The 18,472-nt window shown below is 40.7% G+C and overlaps 1 protein-coding gene across 1 annotated transcript in view; it reads left to right on the forward strand.

The window, feature by feature from the left end:
* Nucleotides 1-18,455, forward strand: part of LOC105388252 (ribonuclease 3) — a 29,302-nt gene extending 10,847 nt beyond the window's left edge. Inside the window, exons 12-19 of the mRNA XM_048627321.1 lie at nt 562-782; nt 1,335-1,466; nt 7,605-7,776; nt 8,378-8,559; nt 16,172-16,336; nt 16,637-16,797; nt 17,290-17,435; nt 17,727-18,455. Of these exons, the coding sequence (XP_048483278.1) occupies nt 562-782; nt 1,335-1,466; nt 7,605-7,776; nt 8,378-8,559; nt 16,172-16,336; nt 16,637-16,797; nt 17,290-17,435; nt 17,727-18,157 (1,610 nt within the window). The 3' untranslated portion in view covers nt 18,158-18,455. The remainder of the gene's footprint in view (nt 1-561; nt 783-1,334; nt 1,467-7,604; nt 7,777-8,377; nt 8,560-16,171; nt 16,337-16,636; nt 16,798-17,289; nt 17,436-17,726) is intronic.
* The last annotated feature ends 17 nt before the right edge of the window (nt 18,456-18,472 follow it).

Consider the following 18,472-nt stretch of genomic DNA (forward strand, 5'->3'; position numbering starts at 1 on the left):
ATGGTGCAGAGTCCCCATAATCTTTATCAAGCTTAGCCTTGGTTTCAGTGATGGTTTTTTTCCGCAAAAAATCATGCTTAGTGAGCACACGAAATTCAGGTTTTTCCATTATGTTTTTAAATCACGCGGTAGTTGCTAAGAACGGGTGTAAAACACAAACCAAGTGACGTAACTGGTCCAAATTTTGACAGATGTCAGTTGACAGTTGCCTGTTGACAGGAGCAATGTTGTTCTTTCAGTTAAGTGGCGGGAAATTATAAAAGTCACGGACTTATTGACCCGCCCTCGTATTATCGCAGTCGAGACAGAGCACCCAGCATCGCATCTTTATCTATTCCTAATACATAAATAACGTTGCTACGGTCGCTAAAAGGCTAGTCGCTAAGAGGCTAGTAGTAGCAAAGCATCGGATGTAGTGATGCCGTGGGCTTGGCATTACCTATCTTTGAGGAAAAGTTTGCACAACACGCCACTATAATCTAATACGGATCTTTTTAGCTAAACCAATAATTATACCCTCAACAACCTCCCATTACTCACCCAAACCCCCAATCTTTCCAGGAATCGTGACCCTCATAAACATAATGTCCCGCTTCGGCAAGCACAGCGAGACCGAGTCCGCTATCAAACACAACGAGCGGCTGGAGTTCCTCGGCGATGCCGTGGTCGAGTTCCTGTCGTCTATACACCTGTTCAAGATGTTCCCCGGGTTAGCGGAAGGGGGTCTAGCCACGTATAGAGCGGCTATTGTGCAGAACCAGCATTTGGCGCAGTTGGCTAAGGTATTTATAATCTCTGAAAATTCGACCGATATATTAAAATTGCGTGATATTTGTCAAAGGTACCGACATAGCTCTTAAAATCTGCAAGTGGAAGTTGCTGTGGGGGAGACAATATTGTATGCTGAAGATTCCATGTAAACGAGTTCTCCAGTGGAGGCCAAGAACAGGCAAGTGTGCCTGTACGCTGGATGAGGAAGGCTGAGAACATAGTCTTATGGCGCTCCTTGGGAGGGGAATGTCCAGCTGAAAACTATTACCGAATGGTGATGATCATAAAAGGGAAAGCAATTGATGTGAAACCGATTAAAAGTGTATTTCTGTGTCTGAAGCCATGGCTCTCTGACGTTTATTTTGAAAGTTTGTGGCCATGTTTCATATAAATTTATTAATCGTAATTCTACTGAACAAATATATTTGTCAATGGTATACAAACATCTCCTCACCTTTCCACGCGAAACACAACCACCTTCTATCATACAGCATCTATAGGACTTAATTTCCCTATACCCTCACCACCCCCCAAGCCACACTAATCTCACCCTTACCCCACAGAACATAGGTCTGGAAGCGTACATGCTCTACGCGCACGGCTCTGACCTCTGTCGGGATGTCGTCATGCGGCACGCGATGGCCAACTGCATCGAGGCCTTCATGGGGGCGCTGTTCTTGGACGGAGGGGTTGAGGTAACGTTAGTTATCTTATTAGTGACTAAGCTATTCATTAATGAAACAGAGCGGCTAGGACGGGGCGCAATTCGGTATGTTAAGTAATTTTATGGTGATTGTTTTTATAATTTTAAATTGAAGTATGTTGGAATTTAAGACACTAATTTGAATATTTTTTATTTTACTGCTTTCGTTAATTTAATATAAAATAATTAAAGATTTTTATTTATTTTTATTTATTTATTTATTTATTAACTACTTATATTATCTTACAGGATAAACCTAACACAATAATAAAGAAAAATAACAAACACAACAAAAAACTTTCTTAAAAAGACACAAACAACTAAAAATAAAAAAACAATAAACTAATCAACACATAACATATGAAACATAACCTTTGCGAACTCACCCAAAGAACATGTGAGAATGTCAGTCCTCTCAGATGCCTTGTTGATTAGCCTAATAGCCCTAGTGAGTGGAGCGTCATGTAGCAGGTTGGTGCGGGCGGTGGGCACCGCGAGCAGCCGGCCCGCGCGCCGCCGCAGCCCGCGCCCGCCCGCCGGCACCGCGAGCCCGATGCTCTCCAGCACAGTGGGATTGCACAACCATCCTCTAAACACCATAAATACCATTTTGGTCAAAGCCAGGTCTCTCCTAACTTCAATCTTGCTGTATCCAACCATACCTAGTATAAATAAAGATGGGTACAGCAAAGGATAGCCCGGATACACCCCGTACATTTTTAGGTAAAGATACCTTAAAAATTTATTTTGAATACGCTCCAACATGAGATTATATTTAATTTCATGCGGAGCCCAGATGACTGCGTTGCTTTCTAATTTACTCCTAACTAGCGCATTATACAGGGCTTTCACAGTACGTATGTCTGTAAAGCCCTGGCAGCTACGGAGCACAAAACCTAAAGTTTTAAAAGCACCTTTACATATATTCACAATGTGATCACTAAATGACAGAGTGGAGGTGAACTTGACGCCCAGGTCCCGCACGGAGCTGACCCGCGCCAGCGCGCCGCCGCCCAGCGTGTACTGGTGTCGCAGCGGCTCGCGCGCTCTGCTGAACGTCATCTGCACGCACTTCGAACCATTAAACTCCAGCTTATTGTCGCAACCCCATGCTACGACCCTGTCAATATCCTGCTGCAGCCTAATCGCGTCTTCTTCATTTCTAATTTCTAAAAACAGTTTGAGGTCATCTGCAAACAACAGACAAGTAGCGTCCATCAGGATTTCGGGAAGGTCATTGATCATTATAATAAATTCTAATGGTCCCATGTTGCTACCCTGATTTACTCCTGAGTATGTTGAAAAAGGTTCTGAGTATCTGTTTCCAAAGTCCACGTATTGCTGTCTATTATGCAAGTAATTCCTGAAGAAGGTCAGCGAATGTGTCGTGCAGCCGATAGCTGCCAATTTGGTTAGAAGGATGTCGTTGTCAACCGTGTCAAATGCTTTTTTAAAGTCGAAATAGGCAGCATCGACTTGCACTCCAGCATCCACTGACGGAACCACACGAGACATGAAGCTGAGGAGATTACTGTTGGTACTTCGTCCTGGCCGAAAACCATGTTGGCAGTCGGACAGTTGACTACTTACCTCATTGTATATCATTTTCTGCAATGCTGATTCAAAAACCTTCGCGAATACCGACAGAACTGCTACCGGCCTGTATCCGTTTACATCTGACCCCAAACTGCCCTTAGGAACTGGAATAACCCTAGTGATTTTCCATAGTTTTGGGTATAACGCACTTTCTAGGCAACAGTTATATATATGCAGCAGTGGATCGAGGAGCAGCATGCGGCAGTCCTTCACCAGGTAAGCAGGCACGCCGTCGGGACCGGCGGAGGTCTTGGGCGCGAGGCGGGCCAGCGCGGCGGACACGTGGCCGGCGCTGAGCGCGGCGAGGTGCACGCGCGCCGCGCCCCCCGCGCCCCCCGCCCGCGCCGCCTCCTCCACACTCAGCCGCGGCGGCTGTGCGCTGTACACCGAGTGGAAGTACTCAGCAAAGTAATCGGCGCTCTCTTGCTCGTTCAACTCCGTTCCATCTCGCGTTATAATAATTTTATTTCTTGCTGACCTTTTTGACTTAATGAAGCTCCAAAAGGATTTAGGATCTCTAGCTAGTTGTTTTTGAATCCGGTCATTGTAACTTTTTTCTGCGAGTTGAATACCAATTTTTACTTTTGTCCTGTATTTCGAAAATTCCTCATAATCACACTGCGATCGCGTAAGTTTGTAGGTTTTATGTAAAGATGCTTTTAAGGTAATGTCGCGAATTAATTCAGCCGTGTACCATTCAGGATAATAGTATCTTGAAGTTACAGGCTTTCGCATCTTTTTGGGAACACAATCATCAATAATTTCTCTTAAAATTGTATAAAAAGACTGTAAAACTGTATCAGGATCCTTTTCTTCATATAACTTAGTCCAATTTGTTTCAGCTAATTTAGTATATAACAAGGGAAAATTAGCCTTACTGAAATTCCATTGTTGAGCAATCCCAGTACCAAAGAAATCATCAGCACAGGATGCGGGCGAGGCGGGCGGGGGCGGCGGCGGCGCGCGCGCGGCCCGCGGGGCGCCCGTCCACTCCACCAGCAGCGGCGGGTGGTATTCGTCCACTTTGACTACAGGTTCGCTGGAAAGACTGACATTCACTGTTTCCAGACTGTTATTAGTTAAAACCAAGTCTAAGCATCTATCATTTTTATTTATTACTGTGTTCATTTGGGTGAATTCGCAAAAGGTTATGAAATATTCGTAGTAATTTCTTATATCTACAGAACTTGAGATCAAATTAAAATCACCTAAAACTAAAATATTTTTGTACTTTGCACACATAAACTCTAAAACACTAAACAACGTTAAGTAATCCTGATCTGAAGATTTAGGAGGAATGTACACTACACACACACGAAACAACAGTTTATTAGAGCGATAGACTCCCGCACACACTATCTCACTGACGGCACTGTCGACGTCGACGTGCGGCGGCAGCGCGACGCGCCGCAGCTGCAGGCGCGGGCCGGCCGCCAGCAGCGCGCCGCCCTGCTTGCGCCCGTCCGCGCGGTCGCAGCGCAGCACGGAGTAGCCCGCCGGCACCAACTCTCCATCAAATATTGAATCGTTGCAGCCCGTCTCAGTGATAGCAAAGATTTCAGCATTTGCTGCCAATAAGCTGTTTTGAAATTCAACCAACTTCGTCCTCAATCCTCTAACATTTTGGTAAAAGATGCTTACAGACTTACGCTTTTGTATTTTGTCCTTGTTCTCGAAATGGAGAGGAACGAAACCACGTCCATTCGCTGTATTCCACATCTAGGGGCCATATCTGTGGGTTAACTAGTTGGTCAAATTTACATTCCGGGACGCCAACCTTGAAGGAGGCGTAGCGTCTAGGTATTTTTGGTTTAAGTTTTAGAACTTGTACCTTTATGTCATTTCCTAAAGCATTTTTCAGAAACTCAGTCATATTCTCTTCAGTAATATTTTGTTCAAGTCTCCACACATGTAAATACTTCATTCTCTCAATAGCCTTCAAAACCGTTGAACCATTTTTACCTCTGTTTACTGGGTTGAACCTCTTCTTCTTGACTTCAGTCCATGCGTTCTGTTGACCTTCCCCAACCACCGCGGCGTAGCTGATTACCGGCTGTGGGGCAGACATCGGGGCCATGGCAGAAGGTGCCGGGGGCGCAGGCAGCGCCGGGGGCGCAGGCAGCGCCGGGGGCGCAGACAGCGCCGGGTGCGCAGAAAGCGCCGGGGGCGCAGACAGCGCCGGGGGCGCAGACAGCGCCGGGTGCGCAGGCAGCGCCGGGGGCGCAGGCAGCGCCGGGGGCGCAGACAGCGCCGGGGGCGCAGACAGCGCCGGGGGCGCAGACAGCGCCGGGGGCGCAGACAGCGCCGGGGGCGCAGACAGCGCCGGGGGCGCAGACAGCGCCGGGGGCGCAGACAGCGCCGGGGGCGCAGACAGCGCCGGGGGCGCAGACAGCGCCGGGGGCGCAGAAAGCGCCGGGGGCGCAGAAAGCGCCGGGGGCGCAGAAAGCGCCGGGGGCGCAGAAAGCGCCGGGGGCGCAGGCAGAGCCGGGGGCGCAGACAACGCCGGCGGTGAAACCGTCAAGGGCTGGGCACCGCGTCGGCCACCGCCGCCGCCGCCGCCGCCGCCGCCGCTCCTTCCGCCGCCGCTGGTTGCTGCATCCAACATCATTTTCGTGGCGGTACTCTTTGACGACTTCCCCTTTTTAGAGTTAGTTGCAGTTGGTGCGGCTGCTGATTGATTGCCTGGGGAAGTGCCTGTGAAACTGTTGTTAGTCCCTTCTATATTTTTCCCCGTCATAAACTTTATTTCCGTAAGTAGTTTGATATTCTCAGTTTTAAGTTCAGATATCAATTTCCCGTGCTCTTGACATATTGCCTGCTTAATTTCATCCGATAATTCCCTTTTTAATACAGCAATCGTTTTCTCCATTTCTGCTGCAAACGTTTTCTTGATTTCTGCTATCAGATCATTTTTAGATTCAGCAAAATGATTTTTAAATAGCTTATCTATTCTGGTGGTTGAAGTATGACAGTTTTTAGAAGGACTGTCATCTCCAAGAAATATTATTTCCTCGTCAACTGTGCAAACGGGTTCAGACGGTACAACCTTAGCTCTTAGGGTAACGTTATTACAATTTTCTACATTTTCTTCAGGGTTTAATTTCGGACTCTGTTTAGCCGGTAAAGTATTTTTTTGTTGGCGTAACGGAGTATTAAGGTTTCCATTTTTCGGCCTTTTGCAAAAACATGTATCACATATCCATGTTTTCTTATGTTCCGTCGACATAGTGTTACAAAACCTTTGAAAAGATACGTTAGCACAATCTAAGTCATATTTTTCATGACAAGTGGCACAAGTTAGGTACTGCCTACCAGGTATAGGTTGCAAGCAACCCGCACAACAGTTATCCACCTTATCCATATTTCATACCAGTAGTGACCTCTATACGTCAGACTATGTATTATTACAGCCTCAGGTGTTATGAGAAGTGGCTTTAATTGTAGTTGTATCTATATCCTTCAGATGGCGCTGTTAAATCAATTCATCGATAATCATCATAAAAAAAATTAAAGTTTATATAAAATCGTGATTCAATGAAAAAAACTCTCCATACTAGCTTTATTAAACACTTTTAAAGACACATAAGTTCAGTTTATGGTAAAACATACCTTTATAGGTTCTTATTTTTAAATTTGGTCCCTTTAACGGCCGTATGAATAATGTGTAATTTTAGCCACAATAGCTCACAGATTCAGTAGATAACACTAGCACTTCATTATTGCACTTGTTGTTAACTGGATATAATGAAATATTGGTCAAAAATCACTTAAAACTTTAAATTTTCAATATTTATACGGAGCTCCATATTTACGTGACCGTGGCGCCACCTCTACGGCTAGATCGGCTCTTCGACGATTTTATGACGTCATTCGCTACCATGCAGCCGCTGACGTCATCAAGATCGTAACTCTGTGAATATTTACACTTTAGATTGACAGAAGTGACATTTAACAATTGAACATTTTTATTCTCTTTGGTTGAAACTTTAACCTTGCGCAGCGTCTTGAAGGACAAATTATATTTTAATTTTTGATAAAATAATCGGAATCCTTGAATATTTTATATTTTTAAGAATGAGACACTTATTAAGAAAATAATATCTCGAAACGGTTTTGGAATTAGCATCAAAATTTTTTACTTAACATACCGAATTAAGACGTGGCAAAAATTTTCATCGCGCACACTCACATCACGCAGCCTCAAGAGCGAGCGCGATGGAGAACTTTTATCACCGTGCTAGCCCTTCAGGGTGTCTAAATTGGCCAATACGCAGCAGATATTTAGGTCTCTTGAGGTGCGGTGTGAGTGCGGGCGAAGTCCTTAAAAACCGACCGACGCTATTGGTTAGCTCGAGCTTATGCCGTTCGATTTCTTTTCGTCTATTATGGCTATGACAATGGCACAATCCGATTGCTTATCATTCGTTATTCATTGCACATGCAAAGACAGCAGCAATTTTGGTATCCTCTCCTCTCGTGAACAGAACTGTAAATTTTCATACGAGTAATGAAACATAAAACAAACTTTTTACAGGTGGCAGACCGTGTGTTTTCCCTTGCTCTCTGGTACAACGAGCCTGAACTCCTGGAGGTCTGGTCCAAGGAGCGAGGGCATCCGTTACAGGAGCAAGAGCCGTTGGGGGACAGGAAGTACATCAAGGACTTTGAGTTCTTGCAGCGGCTCACGGAATTTGAGGAGTCTATAGGTGAGTTTATGTTGTGTTTTCATTTTCATTTCATTTATTTATTCAAGAACAATATACATTGTATGTGAATATACCTATAAAATAAAATAATTTAACATAATCATTATAATTATAAAAATAGCGTGCAAAAACAAATTAAATACAAAGTCAAAAGAATAATAATAAAATCAAATAATTAAGTAGGTACATATTATGTCATAATGTGTATATTTTTATCGATATTTTGCTTTTGTTGAATGAATTGACTGAAAGAAGAAAACAACGTATAATGAAGTGCTAATAATCAATGATTGATTGTTTATATTATTGAACGACCAGATGGTACAGTGGTTTAGTAAGCCAGAGTAAGCCTTACTGAAGTGCCGGGTGAGGGCCCCGGATTCTTATCTGGATCGGGGAGATATATTTGTTTAAAATCAGATATTTGCTCGCGTGTCTTGGATATTAGATGTTTGCAATGTGTGAGGTATCCAATCCGACATCCATGCGCGGAGGCGGACAGTATGTGAATAACCCGTCTCTTCTCCTCTCGTCTCTTCTCGTGCAGTGAAGGTGAAAGTGAAGTTTTATTAAATGTAAAAATCTCCAATCCCCATTCCAGGCGTCCAATTCAAGCACATCCGTCTCCTAGCCCGTTCCTTCACGGACCGCTCGGTCGGGTTCACTCACCTGACGCTCGGCTCCAACCAGCGCCTCGAGTTCCTCGGAGACACCGTGCTGCAGCTGCTGGTGTCCGACCGGCTGTACCGGCACTTCCCCGACCACCACGAGGGGCACCTGTCTGTGAGTTATACTAAGCGGGCGGAAAGTTAGTCATAACAGTTATGTATATGGCATGTAGGTACTCAGGAATGAAATCTCTGAAGGAAGTCAGAGGGTTATCGAACGGTTACGGTTACCGTGGGCTACCCACTTTTTGTATTACATTAAAGGAGAACGGCAGTGGGCGTACCGCCTTTTTTTGGAGCGTTTCAGAACCATGTTTTCACCATTTATTAATACAGTGTAGATAAGGTATTTTCAGTAATTACAATATTTTTAGAAGTCGGGGGAAAAGAAAAAATTATAAATGAAGAATATTATAATATATAAAGCTGGATTACCACTGACTGACTGACTGACATAGTAGTTCTCCCAGAAGGAGCCATTTTTTGATATGAAAATGTTTTAGGGATATGTACAGGGTGCTCGGGTGAGTAGAGAAAAACCTCGACTTTTTAAAAAAAGTTGTAAAAAAAAAAATTTTTTTTGCTCCTCTTTTTTGGTGACCATACATTTTTTCATATTTCGAGGGTGTATTTAGAGTGTCTGACAGATTATAAAAAAAATATAAAAAAATAAAAAAACAAAATGGCGGCCGAGTTGCAGTCAAGTAAAGTTTAGGGTGTGTCAGACCCGACTTGAGGTGAATTGATCTCCCGGAAGGGGGGGAGGTGGGGGGATTCTGTTTTTTGTAAACGGTGGGGCACATGATGAAATTTATGAGAAAATTCCAAAAAAATATTTTTTTTTAATTGCGGGTGGAGGGGAGTTTTTTTTATAAAAACGTGTTTTTTCGGGGATTTTCAAAGCATTTTTTTATTGTGTTCGAGGCATTTGACAGGTTTGACTTGTATGGAGCGGTTGTGTAGTTTGACGAGTAGAGTTGCCATGTGAAAAATTTTTCCCCATTTTCAGGGTAAATTTCGAGATTTTCCCCAAAAACATGAAAAGTAGAAATGGCCACTTTTGATTTTAAAATTTGATGCAGTTTTGTCGGAAAGACCCGTACTAATGACATTTGACCATTTTTATTACTTTCGACTGGCAACCCTGCGCGATAGGCGAGATTATATTTTTTCGGATTTTTTTACGTCGACCCAACTTGAGGTGAATTGATCTCCCAGAAGGGAGGCAGGTGGGGTGATGATTCTTTTTGTACACGGTCTGATGTATGGTGCAGTTTATGGGAAAATTCCGAAAAGTTGAAAAAACAAAATGGCGGACTGCTTTGGCGGCCATTTTGTAAAAGTGACTTTTTTTCACGATTTTTTATTGGATTTTTTACCTATTTAGAGTCGTTGGGGAGATTTGTCTTGTATAGCGCATTTGTGTAGTTTGTTGGGTAGACTATACCAGTAAAATAAAATTTCCCCATTTTTAGGGAAAATTTCGAGATTTTCCCCAAAAACCTGAAAAATAGAAATAACCGTTTTGGATTTTAAAAAATGATGCAGTTTAGTCAGAAAGGCTCATACTAATGACATTTGACTATTTTTATTACTTTCGGCTGGCAACCCTGAGAAATACGGGAGATTATATTTTTGAAAAAGTTCGACGTCGATTCAAGTTGAGGTGAATTGATCTCCCAGAAGGGGGGGAGGTGGGGTGATATTTTTCTTTGAACATGGTTGGATATATGGTGAAATTCATGGGAAAATTCCGAAAACTGCAAAAATCAAAATGGCGGATGAAGTGGTAGCCATTTTGTAAAAGAGAAATTTTACATGTTTTAAGGCTATTTCACCTGTATTGAGTGGTCTGACAGTTTTGACTTGTAGAGCGCGTTTGTGTAGGTGGATGCATTTAGTTTTCTTATGAAATAAAAACTCCCCATTTTCAGGGAAAAAAACAAAATTTCCCTAGAAACATGAGAAATTATACATAAATATGCAATTTTATCGTTTTGTGATGGTCTGAGGAGATTCGAATGTATGGCGCGTTTGTGTAGAAAAATGCATAGATTTTTAATTAATAATAGAAAACTCCCCACTTAAAGAAAAAAAAACAAAATTTCTCTAAAAACATGGGAAAATTTACATAAATATACAATTTTGTCGTTTTGTGATGGTCTGAGGAGATTCGAATGTATGGCCCGTTTGTGTAGTTAAATGCATAGATTTTTAATTAATAATAAAAACTCCACACTTATGGGGAAAAAAATCAAATTTTCCCTAAAAACGGAGAAAAAATTACCAACATTAGCAATTTCACCCCGTTGAAGTGGTCAGACAGATTTATGGTATATGGCGCATTTGTGTAGATAAATACAAACAATAATTATTTTAAAATAAAAACTCCCCACTTGTAGGGAAAAAATCAAAATTTCCCTAAAAACGTAAAAAAAATTACCAACATTAGCAATTTCACCCCTTTGAAGTGGTCAGACAGATTTGTGGTATATGGCGCATTTGTGTAGATAAATACAAACAATAATTATTTAAAATAAAAACTCCCCACTTTTAGGGGAAAAAATATTTTCCCTAAAAACATACAAAATGTAAATCAACTTTACCACAGATTAGGTGCCGAGCTCAGCGAGGCCATAGTCCTCCTACAAGCTATACCAGAATGGACAACATTTCAAAAAACTAAAGCTGCTATAAATCGAAAACCATTTCGAGATTTAGCTCTAAAGGCCACAAAAAAAATGTTTTTGTATTTTTTGGATGTATCATTTTCGAGAAAATCATAAAATAGTAAAAAAGTGCTGATGACGTCATGGATCAGGTGCGATGCATTTTGACAATCAAAGCCTGTAGATTTAAAAACAAAGTAACTGTCACTTTCATTTTTGATTGACGTTGACGTTTTATCGTGATGTTGTTGTTTATTTGGGTCATTTTCACAAATTCTGTTCTGACACTTTCTGACTATTTTTTTTATTTATCATATAAAATGGTTAGTACGTATTAAGATATGACCTCTATATAATATGTCCCAGAGCATGCCACCGCCTACACAGCTGAAAAAATGCTTCTGCTTATTTTTTTCATGATAAGTAGGTACTTTGTATCATCAGAAATATCAATGTCATTTGAAAATGACCCATTTGTTGGTTGGCATGTAAACAAAGTTTAAATGTCACTTGTCAGTGTCATTTATGTTTTTTTCGAGACTAAGGCAATAGACAAAAATAAAAATTAAGCCTAATATGTGACGACACTTCCGGTTTTAAAATAATTAACTTTAAAGTTAAAAATAACATGCAAAAATTAATGTATATACAAAATAAAAAAATACGGGTCCTCTAATTTTTTATAAACTTTACGAATAGCTAATAAAAATATAGGGTAAAGAAAATGAAATGTTGTCCATTAAACCAGCCGAGCGCAGCGAGGCATCCGATCGACAAGTAACCCTGCCATAAAGAAAAGAAATCCGAGCGAAGCGAGGCATTACGTATCATAATTATTCTTATCAATAAAGAAAAACTACGGGAAAAGTCCCGTTTAAGAAGTGGAAAGCCGAGCGAAGCGAGGCAAAACAACCTAAACCATCAATTCAAAACCTAGAGAGCCGAGCGGAGCGAGGCAAAAATACTGAAATCAACATCCGGAAACCCGATGAGCCGAGCGAAGCGAGGCTAAAGCGCAATAAACAGCAAGTGCCTATGTAACTGCAAAGCCGAACGAAGCGAGGAAAATCAACCGAAATTATCATTCCGAGACCTAGAGAGGAGCCGAGCGAAGCGAGGCTAAACTACTTTAATCACTAACTGCCTGTTTGACTGGAGAGCCGAGCGCAGCGAGGCAAAACAATCCAAACCATCATACCTCAAACCTTGGTGAGCCGAGCGCAGCGAGGCAAAACATTTCAAAACATCATACCACAACCACTGAAGAGCCGAGCGCAGCGAGGCAATACAATTACAACTTAAGTATAACCTTACCGTAAAAGAGGAGCCAAGCGAAGCGAGGCAAAACAAGGCGAACCACCATACTTCAAACCCTGGAGAGCCGAGCGAAGCGAGTCAACACTACTCAAACCCTCGTCAACACAACTATATAACCTGAGAGCCGATTGTGGCTAAGAAATATCTTGAATGAATAAAAAAGAAAGACAAAGTGTTACTCGTAGTTTGGGCGCGTTTATAGTTCCATACGTGTGCAACCAATTATGGATTAAATTTAAGTTAAGCATTATTCTATAATGTTAAAAAACGCTCTTTATCCTACTTACTTACTGTGTCTTAAACAGCAAACCCACATAAGAAATTAATGTAAGTATCAAAAAAGCCTGTAAATTTCATTGCTATGAAAAAGTTTCTCTTCAGGACAGAGTAAACTAATAATCGAGAAGCTAGAAAAACGCGCAAATGGAGGTGACTCAGATTTTTTATGAGGTGTTAAAGAACCCAATATTTCTACACAAAACTATGTCGGTAAGTTAACGAAAGTAAGTAAGAAAAGTTTACGAAACCATAAAATGTCAATTTAGATCAGTTTCTCTACCGTATTTGTGTGAAACAATCCGTAATTCACCATGAAAATAGTTTTCAAGGCAAATGTTAACATTCCTGTGGAGTTTTTTTTTTGTGTAAAGCCAAATGCCAGAGAAATATCCGTTGTATTATGGTAAAGTCAATACCCATCTGTTACCAAATCTCATACTGAAATATTTTTACAGCTACGTTAAATGCTTCCATATCTATCTATACATTATACCTAAATATATTCATACTGAAATTAGATTTGAAGGGAAAACGTTATGGTCAATTTAATAACCGTATCTTACAAAAATTCATACTGAAAACTTTATCCCACCTGAAACAAAATCATCAGGTACCCCTTTTAAAACGAAATTTATACTGAAAAAACGAAAAACCGGCCAAGTGCGAGTCGGGCTCGCGCACAAAGGGTTCCGTAGCAGCAAAATTACAGTTAAATCAACCTATCTCAAAAACTATAAGAGATACTTTGATCAAACCAAAAATCGTTGAAAGAGTTAATTAGCATGCATCACCTCTATTTTTTTTAGAATTTTATACCCCGTAGTTATAAAAATAGAGGGGGGGGGACATACTTTTTACGACTTTGAGAGCTGATATCTCAAAAACCGTTCACTTTAAGAAAAATGTTTTTTAGAAAACTTTATATCATTTTAAAAGACCTTTCCATTGATACCCCACACGGGTATGTACATCGAAAAAAAAAAATTCATCCCTCAGTTACATGTATGGGGGGCCCCACCCCCAATTCTTTTTTTTACTATTTAGTGTCATATTTTTGTAGCGGTTCATACAACACATATTCCCATCAAATTTCATCACTGTAGTACTTATAGTTTCCGAGTAAATCGGCTGTGACAGACGGACAGACGGACAGACGGACAGACGGACAGACGGACAGACGGACATGACGAAACTATAAGGGTTCCGTTTTTGCCATTTTGGCTACGGAACCCTAAAAACGGTTTTTAATCCAAAACAAAACACAACAAAGACTTGCTACGGTTTTTTCAAGTCAATACCCTGCTGAAACCAAAATTCATACTGAAAACGTATAACTACCTAAAACAAAATCATACCCCTTTAATATAGAAATTCATATTGAAAACAGTTTTGAAAGCATAACAAAACGCAAGAAAGATTTGCTACGGTATGTTCAAGTCAATACCCTGCTGAAACTGAAATTCATACTGAAAACTGTTTCCCACGTCAAACAAAATCGTTAGTACCCCTTTAATTAAAAAAAAATCATAGTGAACACAGTTTTAAGGCCTATCAAAACGCAAGAATGATTTGCTACGGTATATTCAAGCCAATACCCTGCTGAAACTGAAATTCATACTGAAAACTGTCTCCCACCTAAACCAAAAGCATCAAAGCACCGCGCGGCTGCTTGCAGCCCGCGCCACAACGCAACCTCTAGTTTAAATCTAAGGATAATGGAACGTAAAAACAAAACATATAGAGAACGGAACGTAACAACAGTGGTGCCAGCCCTCGGAATATTACCAGCAAATCCGAGCAAAAAAGTAATCGAATAGAAATATCGATACATTCTTAAAAACAAAAGATATTTTATTTATCAATAAATTACATGTTCTGGTACTATTTGTGCTAAAACTAGTACATTTGGTTTATAAAATATCATTATATTTAAGTCTTGAGGACTTTTATCCATAGTAAACCAATTTCCTTTTCTCTTTATTCGATTCACTATAATCGATATTTTTTGAATATTTAAATCTAATAACACTGAATCTTGCTTGTCAATCTTGTCATAGTAGTTGTTATTTCATTTTCCATTACCTAACCTAATTATTTAATATTTTGAATACCGCTGAAACTGCTGAAGATATAGAACAAATGTGACAAAGGGGAGAACCAGACCCGGTTCCTGTTCCACCTCTCCGGCAGGCTCCCGTCCCACTTCTTCATCAGGAACCTGCAGAAGCAGCAAAACAAGAACACGCAAAATCCTGACAATATTTTCTATGAACCATAGGATGATAAATACCTAAGTCAAATATGAGAAGAGCAACTGCGTTCTGCAGTTCGAATCCCGGCGCTGACATATACCAATGTGTTCTTTGAATTTAATTAAAATGTATACCATCACACTTACAGTGAAGGAAACCTGCATACCTATCTAGATTTAGCACATCTAGAGAGCCAGGTGCAGGTACTTACACCCCAACAGAGAATAGAATAGAGTAGGTAATAGGAACATAAAATTCCTAAAGTTGATTCCAGGCAAATTATGTTATGTAAATAAAACAATGATCTTTTTAACAGTATATTTTATTTCATAACATTACTCGCCAAATGCATACCCATATAGTAGAACCTTTACGTATAGCATTTAGAAATGGCATAGCAGATTCCTGTTGCGGAATGGCAATTTAAAACTTCAGAAGTTGGATAAGTATAACATTATTCCATGATCTAGTCGATAATATTAATAAAATCATTATATTTATTATGTACGTTGCACGTCCCGTATTTATTTAAACGGAAACATATAATTTGATATACCTAACATACTATTATCAAATTATTATTCACGTTGTTCGTCTTGTGTTGTTCAAGGGTTGACATGGTGTTGACGTTTAGTTGTTGACATGACACATTTTTTTATCATTTCAATTTTTCTGCTCTGGTTTGTCAATTTTTATCATTATGCTGAGATCCAACCTAGACATTTATGACGTAAATCACAGAGTACTTGGCATAAACATTACTTCACTTGACGTTCCATTCTCCCTGTATTAATGTTTACGTTCCATTACGACTACTTTTTAAACATTATTTTTCTTCATTTTTCTCATTTCGCCCAGCTTCTAAAAATGTAGTAATTTATTTATTTGTGTACCTATACAGTGACTCTCTAAACATGGTACTTTCATTACGGAACCCGTCATTTTCATAGGGGTACCAAACGTCCTTAGAACTCTGCCATTGTCCTTTGTACGTGAACCATATTACAATATTATAATGAGTACGCTATAAACTAGTGTAAACAATGCATGGTACACTCCTATAATAATATAGACTTTAGATTTGTAGTTTATCAGTGATCTAACTATTTCACGAGACCTAGACGGGACTCATACCACTTGTTTCGGTTTATACACCCATAGTGTTATAGAACTAAATATTCAAATTTCAAACCTAATGTTCTTTTTCCAGCTCCTCCGCTCATCGCTAGTCAACAACCGCACTCAAGCCATGGTGTGCGACGACCTCAACATGTCAACATACGCCATCTACAACAATCCCAAGGCCAAGCCGACTACGAAGAAACACAAAGCGGATCTGTTGGAGGCGTTCCTTGGAGCACTGTATATTGATAAGGTGGGTTTTTGTTGAGTATAGGCCGTGCTAGTGATTTATAATGGCGGCACTAAATTAATATCCTTTACTTCCATACGCTATATTGTACTCAAAATAAATTGATATGTGTCTATGACATTACAGCCCCGAAACGGATAAACCAATACTTATACGAATCTTATTAATGAAACGGAATCGTTTGTTTACTACTTACATATCTTATTATGGCAATAAAATCAGACCATAAGCAACTATCACATGCATTTTTCTTTCTTGAAAAGAAAAGCTTGTCCGACTAATATTTCTACCAATCCCTTCCAGAACCTAGAATACTGCCAAGCCTTCTGCAACGCGTGCCTATTCCCGCGTCTTCAAGAGTTCATCATGAACCAGGACTGGAACGACCCCAAGTCGAAGCTGCAGCAGTGTTGCCTCACGCTGCGCTCCATGGAGGGAGGCGAGCCCGACATACCGCTCTACAAGTAAGATATACAGGATGTCTTGTATTCTTAATCTTCTTGACGATTGTGTCCTCCACGACGTGTCCGTCGACGGCGACACCTCGTCAGTTCCTGGCATGTGCTCGTATGTGGCTTGCGAAGCCGAACTTGGTCTTGAACGTGCGGCTACAGATGTTGCACTAGGTAGGTATCAACTGGCCAGTCCATAGAGGCTTGGTATTATACCTTCATTATGTATCTCACGGTTACGGTCTTTCTTCACATAGCCATTACCCCGTTACTTTCGAAGATATTAGGTACCTATGTTGTGGAAGTTATGCCAACTACTGGATTCTGCATTCGGTTCAATGAGTCTGGCAGATTGACGGTGTTGGCCATCTTTTATCATTACCACAACGATTATATTTACTAGATTTTATCATAGAATTTCCAAACCTCTTGTTCTGAAGTTGTCCCGCTATTATCAGAAATATTATTTGAATGCCTGTGTATAACATTGTTGTACAATTCCAGGGTGATCGAGTGTCTCGGCCCCACCAACACGCGCGTGTACACGGTGGCCGTGTACTTCCGCGGGGCGCGCCTCGCCGCCGCGCGCGGCCACTCCATACAGGAGGCCGAGATGAACGCCGCCGAGGAGGCTCTCAACGCGGCTCACGGTGAGTTTACAGGGTGTTGTGAAAGTGGTATAGGAGGGCGAACGAACAAGAACACTTAATATATGACCTCCTCGCATATTTTGTAAAGCAAAGTTGTTCAGGCTGTTGCTCTACAAGTCTACAACATATGCGAACCATATGAGAAATGGGGTGTCTCACACTCTATAAAATATAAGTTACCTGATTTTCCTTACATACGACTATACGACATTCCTTTATTTTTTTAAAGGGACAAAAATTGCATTTCTTATATTGCGTTTTATTAATGTCATTTACTTATTTTAATTACAGAACTCTTCCCCCAACTCGACCACCAGAAGCGTGTGATAGCCAAAAGCTTGAAGCACAAGAAGGGCAAATCTTCAGGCGACCGGCGCGGCGACTCACCCGAGAGGTCACTCAAGAACAAGCGACTCGAAGACCGAGTCCCCAAAGCGTACCGCCTCGGGAAACACAAAGACAAATACCTGAGTTCGGATGAAAGCGATATGCACCAGACCACTGATGAAGAAATTGATAACCGAAGTGAGTTAGGAGATAAGTCTGAAGACGATTCTGGACTGGATTCGGATGGAGAGTCCGTTGCGATGGATAAACTACAACATGTTGAGGTGAGCAGCTTGTTAACAGATATGGAGAAGATAAAGAAAGATCTCATCCAACGCAACCAGTATGATAAGCTGAAAGAGAAGAAAAGTTTGTCGGAATCAGACGATGAATGAAGTAGCGAGGTAAGAGAAAGTGTAATGTGTTATTTATGAAATCAAAGTGAGGAGTAATCTGTGGTATTATAGTCATTTTTTATTTGTATTAGGCAACCAATTTAATTAGGCTTATAGAGGGTGTCGCAAAAAGGAAATGGCTGGTTCGCACTAACCAACGATAACTTGACGTAAAACCTTGTCTTGAATATATTTTCCAAATATTGCTATTCTATGGATATTTTAAGTCTTTTGCAACACCCTAAATATTAAGGACTCGCAATGAAATCTAACTGCATTTATAGGAACGGATTTAAAGGAATAAAACAATCGAAT

The sequence above is a fragment of the Plutella xylostella genome, chromosome 18, assembly GCF_932276165.1.
Source record: "Plutella xylostella chromosome 18, ilPluXylo3.1, whole genome shotgun sequence".
NCBI lineage: Eukaryota > Metazoa > Arthropoda > Insecta > Lepidoptera > Plutellidae > Plutella > Plutella xylostella.